Genomic DNA, 23,441 nt, shown 5'->3' with positions numbered 1-23,441 from the left:
CTCACCGCAAACCCAGTAGCTACATTGGGGTCAGAGATTTGTCTGCATGCGGCAGGACTCAGGAGCCTTGAGATAAGTGCACGTCGAAGACCAAATGAAACTTTTGTTGGATAGTCGTGAACTACTAGAGTACATTGTTCAGCGTCGCTTCTGCGCGTTTCCACGGTTCGCTCTGTCCTTTGGACCCTTTCTTTGTACTTAATTTCCTTAGATTTAGGACATAGTCCTCCAAAAGATCTTGGTCCTAAATCTGTTGATAAAATCTGTCAGTAAGGTCGAAACAGTCGAAATGTGCATCAGGACCTATTCTTGTTGACCCGTATCAAAACTCTCTGGTCGACTAGGAACGACAGACGCGCAGATTATGGGATTATTCCTTAAGACTCTTCACGAAAGGCGCTTTGCTCTGTTCAGTACGTACGTGTCATGCGCGATACCGAGAGCAAATTTGTTAGGCCTATCATATTATTTGGGACGAAGGTCACAATGCATCTACCGTTTCCTGTCCTTGCCTGCATATCACGTACTCGACGATGAGAACTGTATGGATGCGGAGACAACTGTTACGGAATTATGCTGCCTATATTTACATCTGCAAGACCACACTTCGATCTCTTGGGCAACCCAGGCGAACGGTCTAGTTTACCTCGCTGACCAACATCGAAGCATGAGATGATGTCTTGACCAGAGCTTTGCCTCATCTAGCAACGTCAAGGTTGCTATCATCGCTCAAGATGTTTAAGAGCCGACATGGATCCTGGCGTTCCACGTACAAAAACATCGATACTGCCGTAAAGAAGACTTTTGTTGATACGAAAGTGAACGACCAGAAATTACGATAGACTATGCTCTCAATCGGTGTATCGCTATTCTAATTCTTCTCGGGATCATGCTCACTATACACTGAAATGAATCATCATTATTGGTACTTGGTTAGGACACAAATGTGAACAAGTATGGGCGAAGTGTTTGCTGGTACTACATAACATGGAATCGTCACGCACGCTAACAGTGCCCCTGAACAACCTTGGAAGCGTTCGGAACACGATACCATGGATTCGACACGAAAGTGAAAGTTTTACTGGAGCGGTTTTCATATTTAATCCCTTGTCGCGTCGCTCTCGCTATTTTATTTTTCTCGGTTTCTGTACTCTTTCTCTGTTCGAAAAGTTTCGACTCTGGTTAAATCATTGACATTCTCTTATTCAATACTGCCATTCAAGTCGCTGCACAGAGATACTCGCTCTACTGTCATCACCCAGATACAGGATATACAAAAGATAGTCCACCGCCATCATGGCCAGATTCATTCAAGCGAACTACATGGGCTATGGTGGCTTCCACCACTTTGTCGCTGGCAATGGTATCTCATACCAACCAGCCAACTACCAGGTCCGCACTCTAGTCCCACACCCTCCGTATCAATACGGATATGCTCCTGCAACAGAGCTGGTCTCTGCCGAGCGCGCGGTGCCCAGCACCATGGACCCCTCCCTGTCTTCTGGCCGCACCGCCGACCAGAAAGTCCTCTACGGCGACCCGGCTATCCTCTACTCGCTCCCCAGGGTGCCCGAGAAGCTGGATACGGCAGAGCCACTCTTCCGCCGCCCAGATGGCACTCCCATCAACACCCGTGCCGGTCGACCAACAACAGTTGACCCGCATTTCGCTAGCCTGGTCGCGATGCTTCGCGCATCAGCGGCGCATAGTTCCTCGCCGATACACGAGAGCCAGCACGTGAGATCTCTGTCTGGTAGTAGTGTGAACACTGGCTACTCCCTGCTGAGCCAGGTTGAAGGGGAGATGTGGTCTGGAGGGTCGATGGCTTCGTCTTCGCCAACGGAGGTTGATGGTGGTGTCCAGTGGAACTCTTGTGAGTTTGGCGACTACCGGGCCGTGTGAACAAGGATTAAGGATGGAGCATTTTGCAATTCTGCTGCGTTGGATGTGATGGAAACCCGGTGGAGTGAAGGACACGAGAGCAGTTGGCATAAAAAAAGAGCACAATCAATTAGATAGCTAGGAAGCATACGGGATTTGAGCGGTTTGGACCTCATTTTGTATAGATACCCCTTACAGCAATGCACATTTTCATTTTATCGGTTCAGCGTCACGGTTCATAGATTTGATACTCACTAGAATGAATGTCCCAAACACTTAAGTTGTACTAATCTGATTTCTTATAGCATAGACGGCATAACCCTATTGCTGAAATGCATTCACTTTTGCGTTCCAGGTCATGACTCCTCACCACCCAAACGCTCCATGAAGATCAAATACAATAAAACACCCGAATATCATAGAGTGTAACACCAAACGAGATGAGCATATGTCTCTAATAGCTCCGTCCAAACATGACCCACGACTTCGCTAAGGCTTTGCAGTTGGGGTTCGTGCACTTCGTTTCGCCTAGGGTGATACCAGAAGGCTGATCAAACGGAATACACAAACTCTTCGCACCCATAGCTGGAGCACGGGCGTCCTCGGCAACGTCATCACCAGTATCTGTCCGCGCGCTCATTTTCTTGATCTCGTCCTCGCAGTCATCGCCTTCGCAGTGTGGGATAAGGCAGAAATTCTTAGAATTCAGCGCCGGGACGAAGTCATCCCAATTGGTGATTTCTTTACGATGCTCGCGATATATGGCGTCAGCTCTTTTGAACATATCTGATTGGATGGTATCAAGCAGGGTGGGCACATCAGTACCAAGCTGCGTAATGGGAATAGATCCCTTTTCTCCAGTATCACGACGAGCAGTACAGACCTGGTGCTTCTCGAGATCCTTGGGTCCAACTTCGATACGGAGCGGGACACCCTTCATCTCCCAATCGTTGAACTTCCAGGGAGGAGAATAGCCCTCACGGCTGTCGATGTGGACTCTGACGTTGGCTGCCTTGATAACTTCCGCGATGGCTATGACTTGCTCCTCAAGTTTTGCGCGACCTTCTTCTCCAAGCTTTGCAGTTATACCCACGGGAACAATGACTGCTTGAATCTTAGCGACCCTTGGAGGCATAACAAGCCCCTTGTCGTCACCGTGGGTCAAGACCATTACACCAATGGATCGTGTTGTGAATCCCCACGAGTTCTGCCAAACGAAGAGATGCTTAGACTTGCCCTCACCTCCATCTTCTTTCTTCTGGTCGGGATCCTCTACCTTGATGTCGAACATCTTGCTAAAGTGTTGCCCCAAGCAATGACTCGTGCCTCCCTGAATCCCACGTCCAGTGGCAGGAATGAAACCTTCCACGGTCGTTGTGTAGTCCGCACCGGCAAACTTCTCATTGTTGGTCTTTGTGCCTTTCACCATGGGAACAGCCAGAAGCTCCTCATAGATACCAGCGTACCAATCCAAGATCTGGTGGACCTCTTTACCAGCGCCCTCCTTGGTCAAATGTGCAGTGTGGCCCTCTTGCCACAAGAACTCCCTCGAGCGCAGGAACGGCATCGGATGCTTGAACTCCCAGCGCACGACATTGTTCCATTGGTTGAGCTTCAGGGGGAGGTCTCGGTGACTGCGGATCTCGCGCGCAAATTCGGAGTACATCGCGGTCTCGGAGGTAGGACGAACAGCAACGCGCTTCTCGAGTTTACTCTGGCCACTGCATACAATGTCAATCAAGCGACTGGAGAAGTGCGTTGGAAATGGGCTTACCCGTGTGTCACCCATGCTACTTCAGCTGCGAAACCCTCGATATGCTCCTTCTCACGAGTAAGGTTGTCCTCCGAGATGAAGACGGGAAAATAACAGTTCTCCACACCAATTGACTTGATCTTCGCATCAAACCACTCTTTTATGTACTCCCATATCGAATATGAAGCGGGCTTAAGGATGTAACAGCCAGACACGTCATAGAAGCTTATCATGCCACCCTTGGTAATGACTTGCTGGTACCAATCTGCGAGATCGTCTGCCTTTTTCACATTGATACCAATGAGGGCGGCGTCGTCATTCTTCTTACTTGTCTTGGCTTTCGCTTGCTTCTGCTGAGTGTTCTTGGGTTCTTTGCTCTTGGGCTCTTTTTTCTTAGACTCCTTCTTTTTAGTTGTTTCGGAGATCGACATGTCTTGTAGTTTGCTGTCTACAGCAGCAGCAGCAGCAGCAGCAGCGGAAGCTGATGCGTCGGAAGCCATGTTGAATGAATAATAGAGTACAGACGAGACAAACACTAGAGCGCACACCCAGATATATGCCACGGAAAGCTGTAGTTGAGTCACCTTTGCGGCGCGGAAGCTCTGACTCTTAATCTGCGGTGACTGAACGTGAATCTTTGGAGGGGTCCGCCTGAGGGGTCAAAACAGTCAAACAGCGTCCGCGCCCGTGCGTTGTCTCTGGCACGCGCGCAGATCCACGGTTCAGCCGGACTGTCTTGAATTTTTGAAGATTCGCGTCGGCCTAGCAGTTGGAGAGCTCTAGGAACAGGCGAAGCAACACATATACTCGCATTCAAAATGGCTTCCTTATTTGAGCAACCTCGAAATGCTGGAACTTTGTGTAAGCTCAGCAACCTGTCTACGGGGACATCAACTGACAAGCTACAGTTCTTGGCGGACAAAAGATTACGGGTCAGGATATACGCGACCAGAATGTTCTTGCGACGCAAGCTATCGCGAATGTGATAAAAAGCTCATTTGGACCCTCAGGACTTGATAAGATGATGGTGGACGATATCGGCGACGTTACCGTGACCAATGATGGCGCAACTATCTTAAGTCTTCTTGAGATTGAGCACCCAGCAGGCAAGATTCTAGTGGACCTCGCACAGCAACAAGATAGGGAGGTGGGCGATGGAACCACATCAGTTGTATTAATCGCCGCGGAGCTATTACGGAGGGCAAATGAGCTCATGAAGAACCGAATCCACCCAACGACAATTATCACAGGCTACAGACTCGCGCTCCGAGAGGCTGTAAAGTACATGAACGAGAACATCAGCGTACCGGTTGAGAAGCTAGGCAGGGAGAGTCTCGTCAATATTGCAAAGACCTCGATGTCAAGTAAGATCATCGGTGGAGACTCGGATTTCTTCGCGAACATGTGCGTCGACGCCATGCAAGCCGTCAAGTCGACGAACCAGAAGGGTGAGGTGAAATACCCAGTAAAGGCAGTCAATATCCTAAAGGCACACGGGAAGAGCGCCACAGAGTCAATCCTCGTCAAGGGCTACGCTCTGAACTGTACTGTCGCATCGCAAGCCATGAAGACCCGCATCCCGAACGCCAAAATCGCCTGCCTGGACATCAACCTCCAAAAAGAGCGGATGAAGCTTGGCGTGCACATCACTGTCGACGATCCACAACAACTCGAAAAGATACGCGAGCGTGAATCCGGCATCGTTCTCGAGCGTGTTGAGATGATTCTAAAATCCGGCGCTAACGTCGTCCTCACAACAAAGGGCATCGACGACCTTTGCCTCAAGCAGTTTATCGAAAAAGGTGCCATGGCCGTCCGCCGCTGCAAGAAGGAAGATCTCCGCCGCATCGCAAAGGCCACCGGCGCCACTCTCATCTCCTCCCTTTCTGACCTGAACGGCGACGAGAAGTTCGAGGCCTCCAGCCTCGGCGACGCAGAAGAAGTTGCCCAGGAGCGAATCTCCGACGACGAATGTATCATTGTCAAGGGCACGAAGGTCCACTCTTCCTCCTCTATCATCCTGCGCGGCGCAAATGACTACTCGCTCGACGAGATGGAACGCTCCGTACATGACACCCTGTCCGCTGTTAAGCGCACTCTCGAGAGCGGCAAGGTCGTGCCCGGTGGCGGTGCCGTCGAAACTGCTCTGCACATCTACCTTGAGGAATGGGCCACCAGTGTTGGCTCGCGGGAGCAGCTCGCCATTGGCGCCTTCGCGACCGCGTTGCTGTCTATTCCAAAGTGCTTGGCCGTTAATGCAGCGCTCGACAGCTCTGAGCTCGTCGCACAGCTACGTTCGCGGCACGCGTTGTCGCAGCGGCTTAATACGCCGGCGTCAGAGCACAATGCGCCGCCAAGCGAGAGCGAGAAGGACTTGATCCGTAAGAAGAACTACAAAAACTATGGATTAGACTTGAGCAAGGGCAAGGTTGCGGATAGCATCAAGGCGGGCGTACTGGAGCCGAGTATGAGCAAAATTAAGCAGCTGAAGAGTGCGGTGGAGGCATGTATTGCGATTATGCGGATTGATACGTTGATCAAGCTGGATCCAGAGCAGAGGGGTCAAGATGATGGACATGGGCACTAAGGGGTCACGCACATGGGACGTGAATGATTCTGCTCGTCTATAGATGTGCGGCAGCAATGAAAATCATGCATTCATAACGTTCCATACCTAGGATACATTCGCTTGGGTCATCATAACTATGCTGACAGAAACCTCCTTACACCACCCGGCGCCCTTTGTGAGAGAGTCTATACCCGAAGTATGATACAAGAAGTAGATGATAACGCCTGTATTTGCCCAAGTCTCTCGGGCGCACCAGAGGGGCTTATGATCACCCAGAGTCACAATGACAACAGAACGCTGAATCCATCGTGAGTCGACAGCCACCAGCATTACTCTCTTAGCTGCGCCCTTAAGCCTACATTCTCCCTCTTGAGTCGGCTACTCTCCCTCTTCAGAACAGCAACTTCCTCTTGGCTAGCCTTCAGCAGTCTTTTCAGCTCCTCAACACCATCACCACCCCTGACATTTCTTACGACCTTTATCAACTCATCGTTGAACTTCGCATAGAGCGCCTCATTCTCCGCATTTGCTTCTCTATACAACTCATCCAGCTTGCGCGCCTTCGTCTCACTGACTTGCAAACTACTGGAGAGATCAGCGCCGATGGCCTTGGTACGAGACTCTGTCTCGCTAATTAGTGTGCTAAGTCTAGACTCAAGAGTTGTGACTCTGCCGATGAGAGGGCCCATAGAGGCAATCGATGGAGTAAGACTTGACGACTTGGACGAAGAAGAGTGTACAGTGTTCGAGCGAGAGGCCCGAACAGGTGAAGCACTCCTCAAGCTTGCCTGCGCGGCAATCTCATCGCCAATCTTACACAATTCCGCCTGAAGCATAGGCGAGGATGTAGCAATTGCGTTTTGCTCTTTTTGTAGACGCTCACGGAGTTTCTGCGGGGACTGCATACGGAGCTTCTTCGGAGGAGAAGACGAGAGTGGTGGCTTTCTCCCGGTAGCGGTGGGAACTTTGGTGGTTGAAGACACCTTGGGCGTATTGCCAGAGCTAGGACGCTCAGAGAGGATAGGAGGGGCGGTTGAGCTGGTCTTCAACATTGGAATGCCTGAGACAGAGTCGCTACGGCGTTTGCTGGGGCCGCGGCTGATTATGGTCACATCGCTTGTAGCTGCGGGAATGGGTGTCTTCAGAGGAGAGTGTCCGCGATGTGTCCTAGGAGGACCGTTCTCCTTTGTTGGCGAACTACTCCTAGTCAAAGGCGTCGGTACTGGTTCCGGTATATGCGAAGTCTTAGGGGTACGTGTTGGGGTGGAAGGCGACGCGCTCGTCTGGCGAACATGCGTGGGACGTCGAGGTGTTTGTGGTGACCATGTCGGTGTTCCAGGCGCAGGGCACTGCAGGGGTTTCAAATCCGACAAAGAACTCCTTCGCTTCTTGCGTGGATGCTTGTGGGCACTTGGCACCTCGCCGATAGTGTCCAGCCCAGAGACACCTAAAAAGCTTCTGCCCGAGTGTGATGTATCGTCCTCGAATGCGAAAGCACCCAGAACAGTAGGTCGGTCCCGAGACACTGGTCTTTTCGGTGAAACACGCGCGTCGGTGTCTGTCGAACGTGATCGTACAAGTGAGGCTCTGGACATGCCTGCAGGCTGGGTCTGGTCATTGCGACTGCTTTCTCCACGCGCAGTCTTGCTTAAAGTACGGAAGACAGATCCGAATTTGGATTCGAGGTCTGACTTGCTATTTTCGCGGGTCAAACCACCAAGACCGAACTTCTTTCGAAGTGATGAAGCATTAGAGCTCAGGGACCCGGTATGAGCGAGCCTGATACGCGTCTCGGAACTGATAGAGCTGTGTAGAGGCGTGCTTGGCTCTGGAGCGAACAGAAGATATATATCCTCCACAAAACGATCCAAGAGCGAGATGAAGTCGTTTGCATTGCCGTCTGTCACTAGAATTTCCGCAAAGGAAGCAGTGAGTATGCCTCGATCACCGTCGTTGCCTGTGCCTTCAAGCAGATCCGCTAGCAGCTTGACGATAGACTGCAAGGCTCGTTGGTTCGGCGGTGACATATCGCTGAAAATCTGTCTGAAGTAGCTTTCAAATTCGCCAGGGTACGAGCTATCCGACTTTGATTGGAAGGCAATCAGTATGGGTCCAGCAACGACCGGGCCCATCTTTTCCTTCCATGCTATCTTGACGAACTTTTCGAAGGCAGAAAATACGACGTCCACAGAGGCGTGAGCTGCAGCTTGGTGATTAGCAGGGTCTTCAAGCAATGCATTGTATAGTTCGTTCACTACAAGCTCATCGGCCGTGGCTCGGTTACGTATGTTCTTCCCGACAACGTTTCCTTTTCGGGAATGTAGAGCCAAGAGGTAAGCACAAAGTGTATCTTCCAGTTTCGACATAGACTCAGCGGTTCGCGTCGGAGTGCTACTGACCGTACCTACTCCGGCGGACTGGGGACGAGATGTAGACTCGCTGTCTCGGCTTTCAGGCCTGTCTCGGCTCAGGGGTCTGTCCCGACTCTGAGGCCTAGAAGACGATGGCGCGAGAAGTCGAGGTGCATCGCCGAGAGTAGACATAGGTCGTTGTTTTCGGAAGGAGTTGGAGTCTTTGGAAGTTCCGCTGAAAAAACTGGAGAGCATCTTCACGGGAGAAGCTGAGCGGAAAGTTTTGTCGCCGGAAGGTTCTGGATCTACACCTGGTAGAATTACGTTCAGGCTAGATAGAATCTGTTGGTTTCTCATGAGGAATAGGGATGTCATCGCAGGATTACGGATCTGATTGCGGAGTTGGAAAAAATTGCTCACTAGAATCTGTCAGTATATTGCAGTCCAGGAAATCAAGGGCAAGTGACTTACATCTCTTCGTAAACACGGGCATGAACTCCGTAGAACTTAGCCGATCCCGACTCGCGTAATCATTTGTGCCCGTGATGTCCAGCAGATAGAAATTCTCGCCTAGAATGGACAATCTGCATACCACCTCTATACCAAGATCACCCGGTTTTGCAGTTGCTGAGAATTTTGACGGATCAATGTAAACTCTGATAGGCGCAGGTAGTCGTCGGCCAGACGGACGATGCCCTGCGAGATCTTCGGAGATCGCGGGAAATAATGAAAGATCTCCCGGTACAGAGCGAACCTCCCACTTGTAACTATCACGCTCTGCTTCTGGGAACCGACCCTCCACTCTCGCTTTGACAAACTCTTCGGAGAACTTGGCGGCTCTACCTTCATAAGCCATTGAAAGGCTGAACACCCTCGGCACCTCATGATCAGGCTTGGTGCGGCTGCTTTGTAGATGTAAGACTCTTCCGTCGTTAGCTTCACTAATGGAAAGCTCGCTGAGGCTGAATTGCTCATGAAATACAAGATCAGGCTGCATTCGACCATCTGAGTCGATCTCCATTGCTGAAGAACCTTCAAGCTCAGCGATCAAGCTCCGGGCATTTGTATTCCGTCTGGACAGCTTTCGAAGCAGTACTAAACAATCCGTGAATAGCAGAAAGATACCGGGATCGGCGCCAACGCCTTGGAATTTTACTCTATATGGAGGTGCCAACTCTGTCACATCAACAGCTGTGATGAAACGGCCGCGTGCTTGGAAGTCAACAGGCCAGGATGCTACAGATCGTCGCAAATTGTTCATGATCTTAACTTGCTGTGAACCTGAAGACTCTCGCGAGCATATTTCCGAGATTATGTCCCGCGCCTTTAGGAACGGCTTCAATGCAGGGTGGCGAACTGGAAGTTGCTTGACAATGTTGTCAATATAAAGGTTGTAGCGTGGTAAACGCTGTACCGGCTCTATGAGCATTGACATCAATCGCTGCTCGCCGGTTTCTTGAACACGCCTGGAAAAGCTAGAGCCTGTTTCGCTAAGAAAAATTCGTAGGAATCCAGAAAATTCAGCGTGAGCATGTATATATTGCGTGTAGCAGTCGGAGAATCTGGGAAACCATTCAACAAGGCTTCTGGCCAAAGTGACGGCTCCAGTAACATCCGGTCCATTTGGGTCGACAGCAGAGACGACGTCAGGGTCGTCGCTAGTGTTCTCCAGGTCATGAATAGCCTCGTCTTCCGTTGCGTCTAGAATGTTGCGAATCACCTCAAGAAACGATGAGTTGACTTGCAGTATCTGGTCAAGACTGGGTGGGAACAATCCTTTCAAGGCCTGCTCGCTTGGGCTTCCGCTACTCATACTTTTCTTCTTCGCTTTTTGTCTAAAGTCCTCGGCAACGCTGTGAAGAAGGTCATAGATTTTGCTCACATAGCTTTCCTCGGTGTCTAGTAACTCAATCATCTCGCGCCTCAAGTTCTCTTTCTGCTTCTTGGTAAACGCCAATGTGCGATTGAGATTCGTCGGTCGAGACGGGGCTCTCTTCAACTTTGATGTAGGCAAGAATGCGCTTTGTCCGAAAAGTCTGACACAGGGCGCAATGTCTCCGTAACGTTGATCTATTGTATCTTCTTCACTAGCATTGAACAGATCAGACTCCCTCATGTTCTCTGGAGGTTGCCTCATCGACCCCGCTGGCACAACAATGTCGAGGTCGATCCATGATATAGTCTGTTGTGCTAGCGATTGCTTGATATCCTCAATGACATGAGCGGGATTCTCGATCTTGACCATGCGGCTTGCAAGAATCGCAGCATGGGCGTCAGAGAACAGCTTCGGCGCAGACGGGAGCTGACCAAAAGAATTCGCTCTCGTCTCCCAGGTGTTCTTGACGCCATCTGAAAGCTCGCTGAAGTATTTGTATAAGCTGAACGCGAGACCTCTGCATATTTCGTCCCCTTGTTCCTCCCTTGCCAAACAGTCAACGGCCGCGTATAATGGGGAGCTCGGGGCTACTGTGAGGCGAGGGAATGATTGGAATCCAGCTGGGCTGTATATGTGAACTTGAATTCGCGAATTGGTCGGAATCGCCGATGCGGTTGCTGAGCGGCCGTGCAGGACAAGAGTCGGAGAGGCGGACAATAGTTCATCGGTAGTGTAGAAGATGGAGAGATTGTCTGCAGACAGGGTTGGCGGGGGTGGGTTGATGAGCGCCATTGCGCCAAGGAGCCAGAAAGTGATGCGTATCAGTGGCAATCAATCATGGTGATGCTGGATCGATCAGCACTGGTGTCGAGTATGCGCAACGACGATGGGATCTGTCGAGTGGTGATGCTGTGAGCGCAAGTAAACAACAGGTCGAAATCGCAACCTGCGAGGAGACGAGACGCCAGACGCCACGAGTAGAAAAAGCAGACGATAGATAGAGCGAGCGAATTGGTGATCTTGGAGCGGGATGCGAGGCCAGCCAAACGAGGGTGATGCCAGTCAAGCGTTCGACAGACAGATTGAAACTTGGACGGTAGGTGCTGATGCTGCATGCCACCACTGCCACTTCCAGATATTGATCGGAAATCAATCTAATAATAGTCACGCGCGTCGATCGAGCCCTGTCGTGGGTTGACGCGTTGTTTTGGGCGAAGTTTTCAGCACGCTATTTCCCCTCATTTGCGGCAGCTTTCCATCACTAATTATCTCAATAATGATGTCCAATTAATTCTGTTCTCCCAACACCAGCCATGCAACAGATGTCTACTCAGGATCACGCTCGCACCGCTCTCACTATTACTGCTGAGCAGGAAGCCTTCAAACTCCTGGAGCTACCTCAAGGCATCTTAGACCTCATCTCATCGCCTGAGCCACCAATGTAAGTATGCGTAACCTCAATACCTCCAAACCTTTAACCTTTAACCTTTTGTCACAGTCTGCATATCAAGTCGCTCGACGCATTATCATCATCATCAAAGCCGGCATATGTCGCGCTATGTACAAAAGATCAGACGTACCAATTGCGCCAGGTCCAGACATCCAATTCAGTATATGTCACTCGTGCAGCTCCCTTTCGTAGTCCGGGATCTATTTTGCCACAAAGCAGCGTCTCAGCTATAGCGTCTTGCAGCCATACCCTTGAACTGCATCCCTCCAAGGATTCACCGCTTGTGGTTCTTCGGCAGCTTCTTCCCGAGTACAGAGAGGCTGACGACGTAGTCTTGCTTAACAACAGCGCACGTAGCAAAGTCGAGATATTTGCTAATATACCTTCCTCAGATGGCGAGTGTGAAAGAGCCTGGGGCGAACTTTGTGCTTTCGAAGTAGAAGGTCGTAGCTGGTGTCCGTCCCCCGCCGCCATCCATGAAGCCTGGCGTGTATTACTGACGGCTGCGATTGCCGAAAGCATCCCACTAATATCAAGCTTTTCTTTGGCGAAGCTTCATGACACCTTGATGGACGAGAAAATGCCTATCGAATTCTTTGAGTCCCTGATCCTTCGAATCTCGACTGCTGGACATAGCACTGAAGAGCTGACTCTCGACAAACCTCTTACAATTGAATGGCTTGGTAAGGTGACGCTGCAGGTGCTCACTGAAACCAATTCAGAAATACCATTGAGTCAATTTATGGCGGCTTGGCGTGAAGCTCTACCTGATGAATGGGAACAGGATGTCAAGATAGACGCTATCAAGGTGTGTATCCATACCCTAGGCACCTGGTTGACTCTAACTGTCACTTTGACAGGGCTTCTACACACAACCTAACCCACGGTTAATCGCCGTCAAAAGCCATATTGCAGATCGCACAGTCAATTCCAAGAGCGGCAAATGGCACGAGAAATTCAAGGCTCGTCGATGAACGTGGCAATGTCATCCTAGGTTGACACATTGTTGAGATTCGCCCAATATGAAACTAGTTTCCATGAAGCGGAAAGTACTCATGTACGCCCCTTCTTGTTTTCCATCCTTGGAACCAACAGCAGAATGGAAAAAGCGCAGTGTTGATTGCTCCCCAGGCAATGAGTACCCCAAAATTCAGGCCTAAGCGACTGTGCAAGTCAAACAAGATCTGTCTACTTCCTTCCACGATGTTGTGCAGCGGCCATGCATAACCCCAATGGAAGAATCGGGGCGCCAATGATAGATCGTAAAAAGATGTACATACGTTTGTGATCACCCAGAAGATGAGCCATAGACCAGTCCACGGTTGTCCGATCATCATTGCAACGTTCTCGCATGCGAGGCCGAGAGCGATCATGCCCTGTGAAGAGTCAGTTCAGACACAGAACCCACCAAAGAGTTTATGTATCAACGTACAATGAAGTTTAACATCCAGTATACCAAAAACGTCCCACGATCATACGACGCAGCATTACCCATTTCGATTCCAGGTATGTCCAATGGATTAAATGGTGTCGACGGAGATTCGTAAAAGTTGATCTGGAATGCCATGGAGACAAGAGAGTAGGCCAGCGAGAGGAAAAGATACGCCAAAACGGTCGCACACCAACGCCAAATGATAAGTTGATGGACCTTAAGCGGAGGGTGGCCCTGAGGGTTGAGGTATTGCATGTGGATAGGCATGTAAAACGGAAACGAGAAGAACGAGAGGATGATGAGATCTGCGAGATATCAGCCTCAGGTTCCAGCCAGATTTTGATCAGTACACCATGTAGAACCTACATATCAGTCCAATGCTCACAGCTGGAATTGCGACCTCCGGTGTAAATGGTCTTAGATCGAATCTCGAAAATCCAATCGCAGGACTGAGCGCCTGAGGAACGCTTGCCGCGTTGTCCATCAGACTCGCATTGCCCAAAACAATTCCCGCCCATCCCATGCCAACTGCACTCGTCGCCTCGCTCACAACCTTATCTATAACAGGCGAGATGTAGCTCTGCCACACGCTCTGGTCTCGCGCACTCTGATACACGATCTGTGCCACGCCCATCGGATCGTACGTTGAGTCTCCACTCCGCACAGCATTATAGAGCGCCTCAGTCGCGTTAGGGTTCACAACAATTGCCGCCCACGCATCCCACTCATACACGGCCTCGCGCACACGCAAGATGTCATACCTAAACTCCGCTGGATCACGCATTTCGAATCCCAGGTGACTCGGTCGCTCAAGCTGCCTCATCACAACCTCTACCACGCCTGGCCCAACAATCGCACGCTCCCCGTTACCCGGCGCGTCAAAATCAACGACATATACCTTCAAAGCATGCAGGTTCTGCGGTACATGGAACAGCACGGCCCAGTACAGCGATAGCACGCCCAATATAAACATCATGAGAATTAACGTGACGATGGCCCATTTCTTCATTGCGCAGAAACGCACGCGGGCGAGCGACGGGTGCCAGAATCCAACGGGTGCTGGGGCTTCGGCGTTTGGGTTGCCCTTTTCGACGTTCGCGGAGACATTGTTGTGTGCGGAAGAGGGGATCGTGTTGGTGGAGGTAGAGCGTGAGCTTGGGGGTTTACGAGTGCGGTCGAAGGGGCGCAGCATAATGAAACGGCCAAGGGGAGTGTAGGGAATCGTGTTTATTCTGGAGATGAGTTAGGAAGGTTGAGAACATTGAGATGAGGGCGAAAGTCATATCATCAGCTAGTCCGGAAGTGATGTCATGACTGGTAGTAGTGAAGGACTCGGGAGAGGGTCCACCGGTATCTGTACGGAGGTCCACTGGATGCGCTATGCGAGACCATCGCTCAGGCTTACATGTCAGTGCTCGTATAATGGATGTAGACGCAGGTCAAATACGTGCTCACCGATACACTTGTCATGTCTGCATATAAGATGTTTATTGACCCGAATGTCCATGTGGCATGCACATCCAATCCTAGCAACTACACAAGCGACCGTCTGATCTCATTTCTCATCACACATCAGACCCGAGTACGCCTGCGTGACTCCAAACCTGCTGTACAAAAGAAACTCATCGCAAACATTATCCATCAGGGAAAAAGGGGGTATCGGTGCATCGCATCACGTAACAGACTAAACAAAGAAATGTGCACTAGGACGGTTCCTAGCCGTGCCCTCCAAAACTCCATCAGTTTCAGGGCACACAGCTATAGAGTCATCCCCCATTTAATCCATAGTCATTGACCCCAGAAGCCCAAGAAAGCAAGAAAGGTGAGATGATCAAGAAGAGTTTTTCGTTCTTCGTTCGGGGGCTTACGCGTCTGGGTCGTCCTCCTCCATCGTTCCGTCATCTAGATCATGCTTTGTGTATGGTTGCATCGCCATCATACTATTCCGCGCCTGCACAATAAATTGCGCCACTGCGAGACTGTTCCATACGTCAGTGTGTGGCTCGCCGAAATCGAAAACGCCGATCATCCGTAGGCCGGCCTCGTCGTCGGATGGTTCATAGCATACAAACGCTAGCACGGTATGACTCGCAATAATACCATATAGAGTGGGAAGGGGGGCGGTATATTCGGCTTCAGACGGCGGGTTTGCGCTCATCTCTGAATCTTCCGGTTCAGTCGAAGGGTGCACCCGCAGCGCGTCGCGGTAGCGGTTGGCAAGCTTGTGGAGGCGGCGGGTCATGTTATGTTGCATGACTGCAGCTGGAACATTGACGCCACCAGCTTCAATTACAAGTGTTGGGATATCGGAGGGCCCAGTCACGGAGGCATCTTCAGTGGCCCATTTGTAATAGGCTTTCAGAGCACGCTTTGCAACAGTATGAGAAGTGCGGGAAGGGTCCGGGTAGTAACGGGCATCGCGCACATTGCGGCCGAGGAAGAGGAGATCCGAAGTGGCTTTGATACCTCTGAAATCTGATTCTTGAACAGACTTGATAAAAGCTTCAGAAGGGTCGGTGGAGAACATGGTAGAGGGCAGAGTACGGAAGTCGAACGCCCAAGAGGCAGGAAGCAGTGGTTCATGGCCACGCATACCGATGCGAATATATATGTCGACTGCATCCTTGCTCCAGCCTTCTCCGTGCATCTCCTCAGCTTTAACGGCCCATTTTCTGCGCTCCTCTTCAAGATCAAAAACCACTTCCTCCTTCAGATTGTACTCCTCGTCCACCATTGTTTCGTCATTTGCGTCATATTGCGCCGAATAGTCCTTTAGATCCTCCTCTTCTATGTCATCCATGAGTGTTACTCCTTCAAGATCCATGTCTATACTGTCATGCGGTGGTGTTGCGCCGCCAATCGAGGGCGTAGCAAATGGTGCTCGATGATCCGCTGGCCTGACAAACTCCCCTGTGGCCATCTTCCAAGATTGAACACGACTTCGAGGACTCATAGACATACGGCCGGATTTGGTAGACGATGCGCCGGTCTTCCGATGTTGGACTGTGACTGGTGGTAGCGCAGGGGTCTTGAATGGTTTGTCGCGACGCTCTTGAGTCTTGCGAGGAGACACATAATTCCAGAAACGATCGGTGATGCTCTCGAACAGGGGCATGCTGGCCTAGAATTAGGTTTTCTTGTTCCGAGGGTGTCCAAAATTGCGGAGTTGTCTGTTGCGTGAACAATATCTGACGATCAAAGCTGTGTAGAGCTATTGACACTATCCTATAGCTTGCAAATTATAGACCTGGCAACTTTGTGGAAATGCGTCACGGGATGACGCTTCTGATTTTCGGTATCTTAGTCGTGATACAGCAATATTTGGAAGAGTTTAGAGGAAGAGTAATTGGGATTATAGGAGGGGAGTGTTGTAACAAGAGATGAATCGGGTTAACGTAAGGTGGGTGGACGCGTCTCTTGACTTAAAGTGGGAGTGGCTGGGGAAGGTTAGAAGAGGCTAGCGTGTACTCTGTAGATGGCGGGCAATCACGTGTGCTCAGCCACGCTAAAAGTCAACTCTAAGAAAGAATTCAGCTCGTCATTGGCCGAGCCACTCATCTTATTATGACTCCTGTGTCCATCAATAAAAGACATACAACAATAGGCCAATTCACTTCGACCACAGACACACCGATATCAAGAATCCCCGGATGTCCAGTCAATAGGACAGCCCAACACTCTCCCGGGTCTTCTACGGCGCCGCATATGCAGGTCGACCGTTGCACATCATCTAACCCCGCACCGTCCCGTTTTGAGATAGAATATAGGTCACACTCGATCCCAGCGCGTGGAACGTGATATCATCGAGTACCGTGAAACCACTTCATCGCTCAATATGTAGTAGGCTCTGTAACGCCAGTCGTCTACAAAAGGCGCTGGCACCGCCCAGTAGAACAGTGAAGCATCCGCATATCTTCATGATGCCGTCCCTCTCTTCGAAAGCTCTGTTGATGTTTCTCCTCAACTTGCCACAGTATGCTACTGCACAAGTCGATTATTCGCAATTCGTGAACCCACTGATCGGATCCGAAGGCCCATACCCGGGTGAAGCATTTGGCGGAGGAGATATCTTAGTAGGAGGCGCCGTTCCATTCGGCGTTGCAAAGTAGGCATTGATAGTATCGAAGAAAATCAGGATCGCGCAACTCTCAATGGAGGATTTACTCCAAATGGAAAAGTCACTGCAATAAGCATGATGCATGAATCCGGTATCATTACAAATAGAGCAGATACGACGCATGGGCTGACATCTGCATCCATTAGGTACCGGAGGTCCTCCGAAGTATGGTGTAATTGCACAAATGCCTCTTACAACAATCAAAGCTCCAGTAAACATCTTAGACAACACGACATACTGGCAGCGCAGAGTTGGGAACGACGTTGCTCAGGTCGGTGTTGTGTTCCAAAACTACTCTTTCTTCCGCCAATGTCTCTAGGTCAACTACTTCTCGACCGAGCTTGCTGACGGAATCAAAATTGAACTATCTGGCGCTCGCCATTCCGGCATATTACAGTATACTTTTCCGGATGGAGAGCGGCACGTTCTTGTGGACGTCTCTCACTACTTGCCTGATGGCGGTTTCGGTGGCAGTAGCATCCAGTACTACTTAGGTGGTGAGATCAATCTCAAGGATAATGGCATATACACTGGATACGGGACATACGGTGGTGGGTTCAACGAAGGCGCACCGATGACTGTACATTTCTGTGGCGACTTTGAAACCCCTCCAACTAAAAGCAAGACCTTCAAAGGGCGAAACACTGATCCAATGCAACGCCAACATAACTTCGCGAATGGCGGGCCCCAGCTACCCATATTCGGCGGTCAAATATCAGAGCAAGCAGGCTTGATGAATGATCGAGTAGGAGCTGTTTTCTCATGGGATAGCTCTAGTCCTAACATGATCCGGTCGAGAGTTGGGATATCCTTCATATCGACTGATAAGGCTTGCAGGTTCAAAGACGATGAAATCCCGTCCTATGATCTTCAGCAGACAGTTGATGCGGGACGTAAGGAATGGAACGAAGAGGTATTCAGCAAGATACAGGTCGACACGGGCGAGTCCGCCAACCAGACGAACCTGATCCTGCTTTACTCTTCGTTATATTTCATGCATCTGATGCCTTCCAACCGCGAAGGCGAAAATCCACTATGGAAATCCGACGAGCCTTCTTGGGATGATTTCTATGCCATCTGGGATATATTCCGCTGTACTGTCAGCCTCTACCATCTTATACAGCCGACAGCCTACGAAAGCATGATTAGATCATTGATTGACATCTGGCGATATGATGGCTTCATGCCTGATGGGCGATCTGGTAACTGGAACGGCCTGACTCAAGGTGGTAGCAATGCGGACAACGTGCTCGCAGACGCTTATGTCAAAGGCTTAAGAGGAGGAATCAATTGGACTGAGGGGTATGCAGCAATGGTGAAAGATGCTGAGGTCGTGCCATACAATACATTCTCTCCAACTGATCTCACAGGCAGCGTAAAGAAGGTCGAGGGGCTCTATATGACTGGATACCGCTTGGATATGTATCGTCTGACAGAAGCACGCGTTGTATCTCGAGAACCGTCGAGTACTCACTGAACGACTTCTCACTGTATCAAGTTGCCCAGGGTGAAGCTCCTGGTGACGCCTCGAAGTACCTCAATCGATCAGCAAATTGGCAGAATATCTGGGTACACGATCTCGTCAGTGTCAACACGACTGAGTCATTCAAAGGATTTATGGCTCCTAGATTATCATCAGGAGAGTTTAATCTTACCAACTACAATCCGGCTATTTGCGATGAATGCTCCTGGAGATCAGTAACGTACGAGGGTTGGTCAAATCCTTCTATCACCGTATATGGGACGTGTTCTGATCTACCAGTTAGGAACGCCTTTCGGTAAAGTTTACGGTATTACTGCAATGAATACCTACTTACATGTCTCGTAGAATATTCATTCACAATACCGCACGATGCTGAGACCTTGATCGAATTCATGGGCGGTGCAGCTGATTTTGAACGGCGACTTGACTACATCTTCGAGCCGAACAGTAGCCAGGCCAATCTCGGTGCCAATGGAGCAGGCATTAACACAATCATGAACATTGGCAACGAGCCTGACTTTGCAACGCCCTATCTATACAACTAGTTGGTTATGTCATCGGGTACTATGAGATCACAGCTGATTAGTATAGTATCAACAAACAATACAAGTCTGTCGAGCGCTCGCGCTATCTCGGGAACCGGTACTTCAAAAACGCCAACTACGGCGTCCCAGGAAATTCAGACGCAGGTGCTCTAAATTCATGGCTAATTTGGCAGATGATCGGCATGTATCCGATTGTCACGCAGCCTGTATACCTCCTTGAATCACCATGGTTCTCTGATATCAATATGACGATCAATCATGACAAAATATTGAGAATCTCAACCACGAATCTGGGACAGGAAAGCTTCTATGTACAAAGCGTGAGATTAAATGGACAACGATGGAACAAGAATTGGTTCGAACATACGGATGTTATGGTTGATGGCGGTACGATTGAATTTGAGCTGGGACCAGAACCTATCATATGGGAATCAGGCTCTGTCCCACCGAGCCCTGGACATGTAGAGAAATAAGAACAGTCAAAACCCGGAGAAATATCACTTTGAAGCTATGGCTAGCCATGGGAGGAAGCCAGAAAAAGCATTGTACACTCCTTTACCACTGTTGACAAATCAAGACCGGAGATCTATAAGTTGATCAAAGAGTTATAAGAATAGCGCCAAAGCCTCAGAGAAAGCTATATCATGACGAAGAAAGCGTACAATATCATGCTCCGCGTATCAGAACTCTAGCGGAGTACATGCATACACTTTTGACAACCTAGCCGTTACCGCTGATGCATATACTGTGCCAAGTGTTCGTATATGCATATCTAGCCACATTTATTTGTTTCAATCTGCAAGCACCCCTAGCTTGCACGGACCAAGAGATTCTCGCATCAGCACAATTGCCACGACATATCCCCGCGCTTCGTCAAGATGACACCACTTCTGACCTCGAAAAGGCTTTGCGACCGACAGGATCCCCGCCTTAGCTATACCAATATGGAAGGTCAAATTCACAAAGCTCGATGAGCCGCTCTATCAAGCTCAGAGCAGGACGTCATCACACAGCGTTTGTTATGCCTGGACTCCTACGCAGCGAGGGCCTAACCGAGCTTTCAGAAGATGTATGCTCGCTGTTTCATAAGAGGAGGGATGACTCGGCGCAGGTGCTCACGATGATAACCCCTATTTCAATTGTCGAAAAACGTGTCATGACCCAAGATGCGACTCTCAGGAACGGCAATAATTTGTATCTCTACAACGGCTATAGCTTGTAGGCATGACTGGATACACAACCCAAGAGCAAAGAAGCTTCAAAGGCTAGCTAAACGACAGGTTGAGTACCCGCCAGTGCTGTCAGATGCAGAGCAGATTCTCGTTAATGTAAGCACCCAGGTCATCACCACGCTGAGTCTACGCTGATCATTTACTCAAAAGTCCTTTGACAACAACTCTATATCAGACTGGGCGTACTACTATACTCATGGTGATCATCTTGGAGGTAGTGCTCTACTCCTTGTTGATACAAACACTGACCATTCTTTTACAGGCCACAACAAGTCCATGGCCCAATGGACGGCTGATCGCTGGAATGAAAACGGGCTCAACGCATCGTTGTATGAGATCCCAGTATATACGACGTACCCCCAGCATAGTTCATTAGCCATCAGATACACAAATAGCTCCGTCCACAACGCAAATCTAATTGAGGATGTGTTAGTTGAAGACGACACAACTTCATTCCCGAACAGAATCCCAGCATTCCATGCCATGTCAGCTTCTGGTAAGGTCATTGCGGAATACGTCTATGTTGGGTAGGTTAGTCAATTTCAATCCCGTGCTAGGCTCACGACAAGTTCAGACGAGGCGCTCAAGGAGACTTCAACAGACTCAGGGAGCTTGGCATAGAGCTTGAGGGGAAGGTTGCAGTTGCCATGTATGGAGGTATCTATCGTGGTATAAAGGTCAAGAATGCACAAGACAATGGTATGGCGGGTGCAGTCCTCTTTACAGACTCGCTGGATGATGGAGAAATAACCACAAAGAACGGATATGCTGCATACCCGAGTAAGTTCTCGAGGATCTCTACGCCAATGACATATCCCTGACGAGAGTAGATGGACCCGCGAGACAGCCATCTTCAATTCAGCGAGGTAGTGTGCGTTTCAGTTCTCTTTACTCCGGAGACCCAACGACAGTGGGCTACGCATCAGGCCCGGGAGCACCCAGAGGAGATACTACGCCGTATACACCATCCATACCCAGCATACCTGTCAGCATGATAGACGCAGTGAAGATCTTGGGTGCTCTCAACGGCCACGGTTTCTCAGGACAAAAGGTCAATCGTAGTTCCTACGTTGGTCACCTTGAAGACGTTGAGTACTTTTCTGGTCCAGCTCCAGGTGTGACAATTAATATAACTCACTTTATGAAGAGCTCTATTACACCAGTATGGAATGTCATCGGCGTCATCAACGGAACGTCGCAGGATGAGGTTGTCATTGTAGGCAATCATCGAGATGCATGGGTCATCGGCGGTGCGGCTGATCCCAACTCTGGCAGTGCAATTCTCATTGAGATGTCTCGGGCTTTTGGGAAGCTCTTAGCACAAGGGTGGAAGCCAAAACGTACGATACTTTTGGCCAGCTGGGATGCAGAGGAATTCGGCCTCCAGGGCTCAACCGAATGGGTAGAGAGTCATTTGCCATGGTTGACGAGTGTATCTGTCTCCTACCTTAACATCGATATCGGTGTCGGTGGTCCCAGAACTGGATTGAGCGGCACTGGTGATCTGCAAACAATCGCCACTGAAACCATGAAAAAGATCTTGTACCCCGAGGGTTATGGTGTTGGCCCTACGCTGTATGACTCATGGCGCAACTATACTGAAGGTTATATTCCACCACTCGGATCTGGCTCTGACTACGCAGCATTCTGGCACAATGGCATATCCGCCCTGGACATCTCCTCCGATGCAGGGCCCACTGATCCCGTCTATCATTACCATTCCAACTATGACACATTCCACTGGATGGTCAATTTTGGTGACCCAGGTTTCCATGTACATACCGCAATGGGCCAGTTCATGTCACTTCTGACGTATACAATCGCTGATTCGCGTATACTCCCATATGATCTACCAAACTACGAAAATGTTCTCCAGGATTATTATAACGAGCTCCTGGAGACTATCGCTGACGCCAATGTTGACCTTAACACTACACCGCTCCGCGACGCCATAGGCACATTTGGGGAGAAGGCTGCACAGATTACCTCTGCTGGGCAGACTGCGCAGATGCTAAACGATACAGCTATCATTCAGGTCATCAATAGCAAGTATCGCGACTTTCAGCGCGGGTTTGTGAGTCAGGGAGGCTTACCTAGCAGGAATACATTTCGCAATGTTCTCTCCGCTCCCGGGTTGGACAATGGGTATGGCGCGGTGTACGTACAAGAATATTTCTTTCACATCCTTGCTAAAGTGTCTAGTGTGTTTCCTCCCATTACTGAAGGTGTCGAAAGCGGCGATTTGGCGCAGGCAGAGGAGTGGATCCAGAAGTCTGCCAACGCAATTTTAAGAGCGGCCGAGATTTTGGATATTGACTATGGAAAGGTAGGGTCGTGAAGTCTTTCGGATAGGTGAAATAGTTTGAACGAGTGCTGGAGAGGGTACAGTGTAGAACACTACAAGAGGTCAGATCTAAGATGGTCGCATAAACGGCATAAAGTGTTGCACAGAAGGCATGTTTTTATCGAAAATGAGTTCCAGATAGAAACCACTGCTCATCCAGCACGTAGCACTTGCTCACATTCATTACCCACTTCTTTCATGAAGTCAATCATGTATTCGCTCATGCAGACGGCTTTCGTTACAACATCTCGGCACAGGGTATCGTGTTGTGACGTCCTGTAGAACAACGTTCACATTAGCAAGCAAGGAACCACTGGCCTATGCGGATGTCCCGACGGATCAGACAAAGACAGATACAATCATACGGTGTCGAAGCCTCCTATTCATTCTTTAGGCTGCTCTGGTCAA

At 49.8% G+C, this 23,441-nt stretch overlaps 9 protein-coding genes across 9 annotated transcripts; 5 read left to right on the top strand and 4 right to left on the bottom strand.

Annotated features, from left to right (window-relative positions):
- Nucleotides 1-1,296: 1,296 nt before the first annotated feature.
- EJ05DRAFT_489088 (uncharacterized protein) lies at nt 1,297-1,902 on the top strand (the record flags this gene model as incomplete). Its single annotated transcript, XM_033745763.1, has 1 exon — nt 1,297-1,902. One exon carries the CDS (start codon nt 1,297-1,299, stop codon nt 1,900-1,902), a length of 606 nt encoding a protein of 201 aa, XP_033596814.1.
- A 433-nt stretch (nt 1,903-2,335) lies between these two features.
- Nucleotides 2,336-4,065, bottom strand: EJ05DRAFT_494386 (prolyl-tRNA synthetase; the record flags this gene model as incomplete). Its single annotated transcript, XM_033746194.1, has 2 exons — nt 2,336-3,602; nt 3,656-4,065. The coding sequence occupies 2 exons, from the start codon at nt 4,063-4,065 to the stop codon at nt 2,336-2,338; spliced, it is 1,677 nt and encodes a 558-aa protein (XP_033596813.1).
- A 269-nt stretch (nt 4,066-4,334) lies between these two features.
- On the top strand, nt 4,335-6,721 carry EJ05DRAFT_513855 (t-complex protein-like protein 1). Its single transcript, XM_033748473.1, has 2 exons — nt 4,335-4,495; nt 4,543-6,721. The coding sequence occupies exons 1-2, from the start codon at nt 4,453-4,455 to the stop codon at nt 6,219-6,221; spliced, it is 1,722 nt and encodes a 573-aa protein (XP_033596812.1). The 5' UTR covers nt 4,335-4,452; the 3' UTR covers nt 6,222-6,721.
- EJ05DRAFT_456469 (uncharacterized protein) lies at nt 6,263-11,544 on the bottom strand. The gene is made up of 2 exons (XM_033742490.1): nt 9,026-11,544; nt 6,263-8,973 (listed from the first exon to the last, which is right to left on the bottom strand). Exons 1-2 carry the CDS (start codon nt 11,220-11,222, stop codon nt 6,533-6,535), a joined length of 4,638 nt encoding a protein of 1,545 aa, XP_033596811.1. The 5' UTR covers nt 11,223-11,544; the 3' UTR covers nt 6,263-6,532.
- A 199-nt stretch (nt 11,545-11,743) lies between these two features.
- On the top strand, nt 11,744-12,854 carry EJ05DRAFT_503898 (sister chromatid cohesion protein-like protein Dcc1; the record flags this gene model as incomplete). Its single annotated transcript, XM_033747488.1, has 3 exons — nt 11,744-11,871; nt 11,929-12,688; nt 12,741-12,854. 3 exons carry the CDS (start codon nt 11,744-11,746, stop codon nt 12,852-12,854), a joined length of 1,002 nt encoding a protein of 333 aa, XP_033596810.1.
- Nucleotides 12,656-14,642, bottom strand: EJ05DRAFT_139199 (MNNG and nitrosoguanidine resistance protein-like protein). The gene is made up of 3 exons (XM_033739214.1): nt 13,679-14,642; nt 13,313-13,617; nt 12,656-13,256 (listed from the first exon to the last, which is right to left on the bottom strand). Exons 1-3 carry the CDS (start codon nt 14,502-14,504, stop codon nt 12,909-12,911), a joined length of 1,479 nt encoding a protein of 492 aa, XP_033596809.1. The 5' UTR covers nt 14,505-14,642; the 3' UTR covers nt 12,656-12,908.
- Nucleotides 14,643-14,780: 138 nt separating this feature from the next.
- EJ05DRAFT_479355 (uncharacterized protein) lies at nt 14,781-16,731 on the bottom strand. The gene has a single exon (XM_033744657.1). The coding sequence runs from the start codon at nt 16,425-16,427 to the stop codon at nt 15,177-15,179; it is 1,251 nt and encodes a 416-aa protein (XP_033596808.1). The 5' UTR covers nt 16,428-16,731; the 3' UTR covers nt 14,781-15,176.
- On the top strand, nt 16,577-19,930 carry EJ05DRAFT_494382 (glycosyl hydrolase; the record flags this gene model as incomplete). Its single annotated transcript, XM_033746193.1, has 8 exons — nt 16,577-16,654; nt 17,287-17,409; nt 17,448-17,520; nt 17,576-17,700; nt 17,749-18,759; nt 18,804-19,140; nt 19,258-19,456; nt 19,504-19,930. 8 exons carry the CDS (start codon nt 16,577-16,579, stop codon nt 19,928-19,930), a joined length of 2,373 nt encoding a protein of 790 aa, XP_033596807.1.
- A 693-nt stretch (nt 19,931-20,623) lies between these two features.
- EJ05DRAFT_443533 (Zn-dependent exopeptidase) lies at nt 20,624-23,027 on the top strand (the record flags this gene model as incomplete). The annotated part of the gene is made up of 6 exons (XM_033742092.1): nt 20,624-20,785; nt 20,840-20,906; nt 20,952-21,216; nt 21,264-21,469; nt 21,517-22,846; nt 22,892-23,027. The coding sequence occupies 6 exons, from the start codon at nt 20,624-20,626 to the stop codon at nt 23,025-23,027; spliced, it is 2,166 nt and encodes a 721-aa protein (XP_033596806.1).
- Between the last annotated feature and the right edge of the window lie 414 nt (nt 23,028-23,441).

This window comes from Pseudovirgaria hyperparasitica, assembly GCF_010093815.1.
Source record: "Pseudovirgaria hyperparasitica strain CBS 121739 unplaced genomic scaffold EJ05scaffold_16, whole genome shotgun sequence".
NCBI lineage: Eukaryota > Fungi > Ascomycota > Dothideomycetes > Acrospermales > Acrospermaceae > Pseudovirgaria > Pseudovirgaria hyperparasitica.
Note: the sequence above shows the minus strand (reverse complement) of the source record. Positions and strands in the feature narration are given on the sequence as shown.